The sequence below is a fragment of the Octodon degus genome, unplaced genomic scaffold, assembly GCF_000260255.1.
Source record: "Octodon degus isolate 3935 unplaced genomic scaffold, OctDeg1.0 scaffold00056, whole genome shotgun sequence".
In the NCBI taxonomy this organism is placed as follows: domain Eukaryota; kingdom Metazoa; phylum Chordata; class Mammalia; order Rodentia; family Octodontidae; genus Octodon; species Octodon degus.
The window spans coordinates 11,645,887-11,654,059 of record NW_004524632.1 but is presented as its reverse complement, the minus strand read 5'-3'; the positions used below and the strand labels follow the sequence as shown (position 1 = coordinate 11,654,059).

The 8,173-nt window shown below is 61.1% G+C and overlaps 3 protein-coding genes across 5 annotated transcripts in view; 2 read left to right on the top strand and 1 right to left on the bottom strand.

The window, feature by feature from the left end:
- The window catches only part of Cfap97d1 (CFAP97 domain containing 1), a 4,613-nt gene extending 945 nt beyond the window's left edge, over positions 1–3,668 (bottom strand). Inside the window, exons 1-5 of the mRNA XM_004633811.2 lie at positions 3,483–3,668; positions 2,523–2,664; positions 1,824–1,894; positions 1,465–1,583; positions 584–707 (exon numbers count right to left, since the gene is read on the bottom strand). Of these exons, the coding sequence (XP_004633868.1) occupies positions 584–707; positions 1,465–1,583; positions 1,824–1,894; positions 2,523–2,646 (438 nt within the window). The 5' untranslated portion in view covers positions 2,647–2,664; positions 3,483–3,668. The remainder of the gene's footprint in view (positions 1–583; positions 708–1,464; positions 1,584–1,823; positions 1,895–2,522; positions 2,665–3,482) is intronic.
- The window catches only part of Mpp3 (membrane palmitoylated protein 3), a 35,149-nt gene that overhangs the window by 25,640 nt on the left and 1,336 nt on the right, over positions 1–8,173 (top strand). The gene's annotated exons all lie outside the window — the stretch shown is intronic.
- The window catches only part of Dusp3 (dual specificity phosphatase 3), a 7,872-nt gene continuing 3,869 nt past the window's right edge, over positions 4,171–8,173 (top strand). Inside the window, exons 1-2 of the mRNA XM_004633810.2 lie at positions 4,171–4,362; positions 6,304–6,530. Coding sequence (XP_004633867.1) covers positions 4,238–4,362; positions 6,304–6,530 — 352 coding nt within the window. The 5' untranslated portion in view covers positions 4,171–4,237. The remainder of the gene's footprint in view (positions 4,363–6,303; positions 6,531–8,173) is intronic.

Sequence of the window (8,173 nt, the reverse complement as noted above, 5' to 3'; positions counted from 1 at the left end):
TATCACTGCAGAGGCCAGGCAAGGAGGCCCATAACTCTCCACCCAGCTACTCAGGAGGCTGAGGCAGGAGAATTACAAGTTTAAAGCCATCCTGGACTGCTTAGTGCTCAGGCTGAGCAAATGTAGAGAGTGGGGGTCTGGGCTTCAGCTCAGTGGTTAGAGCGTTTCCTCAGCCTGCAGGAGGCCTTGAGTTCAAGGTCCAGGACCACACAAAGCAGAACCACCAGGAAAGCCACAGACCACAGCTATGCCTCATGGGGGATGGTGCCCGAGTGGAGCCTGCCAGCTGAGACCAGAGTCACACAGCCTTGGTCCTTCCCCACTTTGCCTGTCTTGCTGCAGGAGGGGGTGTGGAGATGCCACCAAGTGTACCCAGCACTGACACACATCGGTGCTATGGAGACGCCGGGCTGTCTGGCCTTTGCACCCCGGCTCTGCCTATCGCAACTGGCTTTCCCAGGAGGCCTTGCAGTTTTCCTAGCAAGGCTTGCATTCATTTCCTACCATCACCACTGGGTCCCGCTGAGGCTCCTTGGGCCGAGAGGGCCCGCTGTGCACCCAAGGACCTAAGAGCGCCACATGCCTGCCAGTCTATCTCAGATGCCCTGCGGTCGTAGTGAGTCTTGCGGTCGTCCAGCCGCCTCAGGATGGCCTGGTTTTCCAGGGTGATGCGCATGAGCTCTCGGTTCCGCATTTCTCTGTTCAAACTGAAAAACACCAGACAGGGTGGGTGGAGACAGCGCTTCTCCCGCACGCAGGCAGTGCCGGACCGTCTGACTGCACTGCGCTTGAGTGTGTGGAGGGCCACCCTGGGCCACCAACCCACTGCCTGCCCAAAGATGCAGCTCTGTGGGTCAGATGAATCTCAGGCCTGGGTGTTCTGTCCAAGCGCTCAGAAACCAGCACCAGCGGGGATGGGCTCCGACGGCTGACACAAGCGGGAGGTCGCAAGTTCCGGTTCATCTGATTCTCTTTTACTACCAGTCTTGAGATTCACCATGGTTGGCCCCGAGTCTGAGGTGATCCTAACGCCTCAGCCTCCAGAGCACTGGGATGACAGGTGTACGGCCCCACACCAGCAAAAATATGCATCATTTCATCTCTCTCTTCGTGGTGCGTGGGACCGGCAGCACCCAGGACACAGGTGTGGACCTGGTTTACACGGCCTCACCCCTGCCTCAGCAGGGGCTGCGGCTGACTTCTACAATCCTGACCGCAGGGTGGTAACATGAACAGCACGGGCTTGGGCGGATGACGAGTTTACCCCAAGCGGACCCAAGCTCTCATCCGAGAAGTCAGAGTGGCCCCTGGCCTGTCTCGCCACGCAATCTCAGTCACGCGGCGGCGACCCAACCACCTCGCCGGTGCCGCCACCCCTGCCTCCTCCCTAGCATGGCCTCCAGGACAGCTTGGAGGACCCCTCTCCCGAGGACCCCGCCAGGAGCCTGGCAGGTGTGGCACTACCTCTTGGAGAAGTACGAGTTCCAGCAGTCCACCTTCGCAGGGCCGCGGTGTGCGCTGGCGATCTTCTCACACAGCTGCCTGTTCTCATACTCGATCTGGTCGATTCTCTTTTGCTCCCACTGTAAAGAGGCCCCGGCCCACCACGGTGACGCACAGGGCTTGGCCTGGGCCCCTGTCTTGTGGCACTGTGGGAAGGAGACTGTGGACCACCCCAGGGAGACGGCGAGTGCAGGGGAGGTGCCTCGGTCGGCAGGAGCTCTGAAGGGTGTGTGTGTGTGTGTGAGAGAGTGTGTGTGTATCTTTAAAACAAACATAAGGACCAACCAGCTGCACCCACCCCCAGAGGGCATGGAGGATACCTGCAGTTTGCTCAGCTTTAAAATGAGATGTGTGTGCGCCACGGGAGGCTTGGTGTCCACGGTGGGCTTTGCTGGAGGGGACAGCAGGAAGAACAGTGTCATAGCCCAGGGACCAGGGCCTTACTTACCGAAAAGGGGGTGTGTGTGGGGGGATGGTCTCAAACTCGAAAGAGTCCTCCTGCCTCAGCCTCCTGAGAGCTGGGATTACAGGTGTGAGCCACCACGCCCAGCCTCACCCCAAGGGTTTTGCTCTCGGCTCCAGGCCCTGCCTGCCCTCTCAGTCTGGCTCATTCCCCAAGACTGACATCTCTGGTGTTTGAGCAGAGATGAAAGGAAGGCAAGAGTCCGGGACTTAGAGACAGCAGCGTCCTCACAGCCAGGCCACGCTGCTGTCCGACACCCCCATGCTACCAGCCCATGGACACCCCCATGCTACCAGCCCATGGACACCCCCATGCTACCAGCCCATGGACACCCCCATGCTACCAGCCCATGTCTAGCACTGAGTCCTTCTCCGAGTTCCAGCCGAGTGGCGTCCGGGACAAGCCCCGGGGTCCATGCACGCCACTGTCCTCCCCGCAGCACCCGGCAGGGCGGGCCAAGCTGCCCCCGAGCAGGAGCTAGCCCCAGCCAACTCTGCTGCGGTGCCTCTTTGTCCCCTCCGGAGGCCGGGCCACAGGTTCCCTGCCCTGCCTGCACCTGTCTGCAGCCGGTTCTGGTGTGAGAGGTAGTGGCCCAGGTCCAGCTTCTTCCTGAAGGCGGTGGCCTGCCTGTGGTTAGAGACGATCACAGGGTAGGCCAGGTAGGCTAGGGAGCTGTTCATCTTCTTCTCCTCGGGTCCCTGCAGAATGAGGCAGCCAGTGGCTCTGAGCTGCTGAGCTGCGCCCAGGGGGGGCTGTCACAGTTAGCCAGTGTGACATCAGGCAGCTTGCAAGGAGGCTGGAGGAGCGCGTGCTGGGCTGTCTCAGATTTTATTATTACTTCTTTTTCTTGAAGCATTCTCACTATGTAGTCCAGGCTGGCCTCAAATTAACTCAAACTGATCCTCCTGCCTCAGCCTCCTAAGTGTTGGCATGACAGGCACACTCCACAATGTCTGGCTGTTTTCTATCTATCTTTCTTTTTTTTTTTTAGAACTGGGGATTGAACTCAGGTCCTTGTGCTTGCCAGGCAAGCGCTTATTCTACTGGGCCATCTTCCCAGCCCTCCTGGCTATTTTTTAAACCAACATAAAACTTTTGGGGTGCAGGGTGCTAAGCTGACCCAGGTACACAACACTGCAATCAAGTCAGGGTAATCAGTGTTTCTGCCTCTTGAGACAGAAATGCCTTTCTTTTCTTGATTTTTTGAGGCCCGCCCGGTTCTACTGTGCAGCTCAGGTGGCCTTAAACATGGCACGGTTCTGCCTCAGCCTCCCAAGTGCTGGGATTACAGGTTCGTTTTCTGCTAAAGTAGGTCCCCATGTAGAGGACTTGGCAAGAAGTGGCTGGCTGCGCCTCCTGGGAAGGGGCACCGGTTTCTCCTGCACGAGGGGCGCTGGCTGACCCCGGCTGGGCTGGGCACATCCGGGGCTGGCCGATGCCACCTGCGTGGGGCGTCCCGAGGGGCGCCCGTGGAGCCAGAACCGCTTGGGAGGGCCTCGGACCCGGCGCACTTTACCTTCCGTGGGGACGGTGGGGCGCGGGGCTCGAGGGCGCGCTCTGGCCTCCCGTGTCCACTCCCGGAGGTCGCCCTGCGGTCACCGAGCCCGGGGAAGGGCGCCCGGCGGCGCGTCTGCACTCCCCTCCCCTTCAGCAGATGCGCCCGAAGTGCGGGCTCCGGCTCGGAACCGAGCCAGCGGCCCAGGCTGGGACCTGGAAGGCGGCGGGGTGCGGCCGGCCCACAGGGACAGGGACAGGGACGGGGCCCCGCCCTGAGAGCCCGTCCGTCTCGGACTACAGTCCAGAACCTAGCTCCCCCAGCCTCTAGAGGGCGGCACTTCCACCCGGCGCACGCCCTAGGGTCCTGCGGAGAGCAGAGGAGCCCGCTGGCCTCGCGTCGCCACGCGGCCTGGGCGGGCCTGGAGGCGGGACGCGGCCCGCGGAGGCGAGGATAAGTGTAGGCGGGGCCGGACCAGAGGCCGGCGGCGAGGCTGGGGCCGGTGCGGGCTAGGCTCGGGGAAGGCGGGGCTAATGGCGGGGCGGGGCTGAGCGGACGAGGGGCGGGGCCAGCAGAAGGGCGGGTCTGAGTCGGGTAAGGGGCGGAGTCAGGAGAGTGGGGCGGGGCGGGGCAAGGGGCGGAGTCGGGAGGGCGGAGCGGGACAAGGGGCGGAGTCAGGAGGGCGGGGCGCGGCCGCCCCGGCCCCAGCTCCCGCCCCGCCCGCCGCCGTCCCCGCCCGCCGCTGTCCGGCTCTGCCCGGCACAGGCCGCGCCGCCATGTCGGGCCCGTTCGAGCTCTCGGTGCAGGATCTCAACGACCTGCTGTCGGATGGCAGCGGCTGCTACAGCCTCCCGAGCCAGCCGTGCAACGAGGTCGCGCCGCGCGTCTACGTGGGCAACGCGTGAGTCGCCGGCGGGCGGGAGGGCGGGGCGGGCGCTAGGTCCTCTGCCCTGGGGTCTCTCGCTGACGGGGTCCCAGGGCCCTGGGGGCCTGAAGTTCATCCTGGGCCGGAGTCCAGGCCCCCACCCTCCGTAACAGGTGGCCCGGTGTCACCGGCCAGTGTCCGACCCGCGCGCCTTGCGACAGCTGCCGGGCTCTGCAGCCTCCTCGCCGCCGAAGGTCTGCCCTCGTTGGCATGGCAACGTGCTGACGTCATGATCCGGGCGTGGTCCCTTCCGGCCGGGCTAGGTGTTCAGAGACCCCCAAGTGGGATGCGGAGTCCGTGTCCCACTCCAGATGTGGTGGCTGTGCGTGGGACAGATCAATGGGGCTCCCCATAGAGACCCTACTGCCACCTGAAAAATGCTCCACACGTCCCACCAGCAGGAATTGCTTTTCTTGCTGATCACCCATGAGCTCTTAGCAAGTTGACTTCGTTTTTCTGTATTCAAACTACTAGTGAGAATTCCCCAGCCTTGCTTTTCCCGAGCGGTGAGAGCCTAGTTAGGGTGCCCTGCAACCAGCTCGGGCGGCCCATACCAGCCTGGAGCCCAGCGCCGGCCTCCAGACCTGCCGGCGCCCTCTTCTCACTGACTTTGGAGCGAAGGTTGCGGAGGGTCGGATCGTGAGGGCGGGGCCGAGGTCCGGTCCGTGCCCTCCACCGCTCAGCAGGAAGCGCCCGGCCCCAGCCCCACTCAAACGCCTGCACCATCGCTGTGCCAGGGACCGGCCCACGCTCGCTCACAGCATGGTCACGACAGGGGCGCGTGGGCTGACGAGCTGGCGCTGGAGGAGGGGACCGTGGGGGTGGCTGTCTTTTCTTCTGCCGGGTCCCCAGCAGGGAGAGCATCCGCCTCACCTCTCACCCTGCGTTAAGTCAGCCAAAGTTGGCAATGCCAGGTGGCAGCCAGTCCGCAAGTGTGACCACCAAGGATGGCAGACACATCCCTCCACCGGGCACGCTGGTGGCCCTGCAGTCCCGGCTGCTTGGAAGTCTGAGACAGGAGGATTACAAGTTCAGGAACCCCAAGGTCCACATAGGCAACTGAGACCTTGTCTCAGACTAAAATAAAGCTCAGGGGTGATTGGCTGGTGCTTGGCCTGAACAAGGCCCTGGGTTCTTCCCCAGGGCTGGAAAGAGAAAGACCTCCCTGACCTTTGAGCAGGTCTGACCTTGATTCACGGGCAGCTAGTCACAGGGACAGCGATGTTGCTGCCCTGTCCCTTCCTCCCAGGGTGCTGTGTGGACAGGCAGATGCCATCAGGTAGGAGGTGCCCTTGTAAAGCACAGACCAAGGTGGGGTTCTTTGTTGTTGGAAACAAAATAAGGGGGCACCCTGGCCATTCAGGTGAAGTAGTTTGGGGCTATTGTCCCCCAAGTACCAGTGCCCCCAGAAGTGTTCCATCAGCATGTCTGGTGGGTCTCTCAGGACAGGGAGGGGCCCCCTGGCAGGTGACGATTCAGTCACCCATGTTTGTGCCAAATGCTGCCTGGGATGGGGCCAGGCCAAGAGCTGGCTGCCTGCACCTCCAACAACTCCCGCCATGTGTCTCTGCAGGGAGCTGAACTGTCACCAAGGGCTCACCGCACACTCAGCACTCCAGGCAGTAGGCACTGTTGTCTTGTCACTGACAGAGAGGGAAGCCGAGGCAGAGACGGGAGGGGAGCTTGACTGGCAAGACCCAGCCTCCCTGCTTGGTGCGCTGGCAGGGGGTGCATGTCTGAAGCACTGCTGGAGGGGACGCCGTGGTGTGAAGCCACCAGTCTATTTGTGGATGCTGTGGTAACCGGATATGGCAGAGCGAGAGGTCACGGTGTGCAGGAAGGGCTTCAGCTCCCTGGCTGTGCCTCCCTGGCCTCCAGGGGCTGCTGCCGTCTCAGCCCCGCTGCGTCTCCCACCAGGTCAGTGGCTCAGGACATCGCTGCACTGCAGAAGCTGGGCATCACCCACGTCCTGAATGCGGCTGAGGGCCGGTCCTTCATGCATGTCAACACCAATGCCAACTTCTACCAGGACTCGGGCATCACCTACCTGGGCATCAAGGCCAATGACACGCAGGAGTTCAACCTCAGCGCCTACTTTGAGAGGGCCTCGGACTTCATCGACCAGGCCTTGGCACAGAAGAGTGGTGAGGGGCCTGCCTGCCACCTGGGGCTGGGGATGGCTTCAGCCAGGTGTCCCGGAGGGCAGGACACAGCAGGATCCCTAGGAGCCCCTGCTTGCTACCCCTGGCAGTCAGTGCTTTGGTGTGTGCCCCGGGCTGCTGTGTGGCCCCCAGTGACCCTGGCCCCTCATGGAGCCCGGGTCCTCGAGGGAGGTGCCTTACGTCTATGAGGTGAGGTCCTGAGGTGACGGAGTGGCTTGCTGGTGACCTGCGGACCCGATTCTTTTGGCCAGGGGACTCAGGGACACAGCTGTCTGTGATTGGCTGAGGCCATGGTCAGGAGAGCTGCTCTAGGTTGGCGATGGGCAAGGGACCCTGGGAGGTGCAGGCTGCAGCCGAACAGGCCAGCCCCAGCCCTTCTCCTGCCTTGCTGCTGTGCTATCATCCCATCCCCTATGTAGCAACAAGGTGACCCCAGGAGGCAGGAATGTCCTGTCTGTGCCCATGGCTGCTCCTTTCCTGGTCTGGGGGCCCTGTCCAGCTTGCTACAGTGCATGGTTCCCCTCCCCCAGCCATAGTGCACGTCTACGCAGTCAGGGCCCGGCCCAGCCTGGCTAAGGCGAGGCTTATGCTCGGCCTCCAGCCTCAGGGCCTTTTGACGTTACTTCCTGTTTTGAGGCCAGCTGTAAAGTACCCTGCTTCTTGCCTCCACCTGGCTCTCCTGCCCACCCAAGCTATGTGCTGGGCCTGGTGTCCTGTGCTCCACACGGCCTGTCTGGGCCAGGGTCCCCATCTGTAGCCCCAGGAACGCTGTCTTTGGCATGCTGCCAGTGGTTACCAGATGGGGGACACTGAGTCCCATAGCTTCTGATACCATGGGCAGCAGATGGGGCAGCAGTGACTCAGCAGAAATAGGACTGGGGTTTGTCACTGTCACCAAGACTGGGTGGGGATGGCAGAGACTGGCAGGGATAGCAGAGAGTGGCGAGGAGGAGGTCCCAGAAGCGCCACGGGCTCTGTGTCCACTCTATCAAGGGGCAGCAATTGTACGGGGTGCGGAGGAGGGTGATGGGTGCTGAGCTGAGGCCAGCAGTGTCCCCGCCATATATGGCCTGGGTGGGCTGCAGGTTCTCCAGACGCCAGGGCCACCTTGGTCATCCTGCAGGTATACGAGTCACTAGCCCCGTGTGGGTGTCTGAGACCACATAGGACACCGCAGTGCCTCCCTCCTTAGCTGGTGCACAGACCCCAGAGGTGCAAGTGGTATCCTGTGCTAGAGCAGGGAGCAGGTGTCACCACCCGACACAGAGCAGCGCAAAAGTGAAGACATAAGACACAGGCATTGTTATCTCAGGAGTTTTCTGCTTGCTTGCTTTTCTGTCTGTCTCTGTCTTTTTTGAGACAGGGTCTCACTACAAAGTTCAGGCTGACTTTGAGCTCACTTTGTTTTTGTTTTTTTTCCATAATTTTATTGAGAAACAAATAGCACTGAGACAGTTTCAAACCAAATTGGTAGGACAGTTTCAATAATTAACACATTGCATATATTCTTCCTAGTGGTTATTTGTTGTACAAGATGCAGACATGATATCCTATTTACAAACACTATTAGAACAAATCCCTCTATTCATTAAGAGAATGTAACTATATATCTATCCTAACCATTT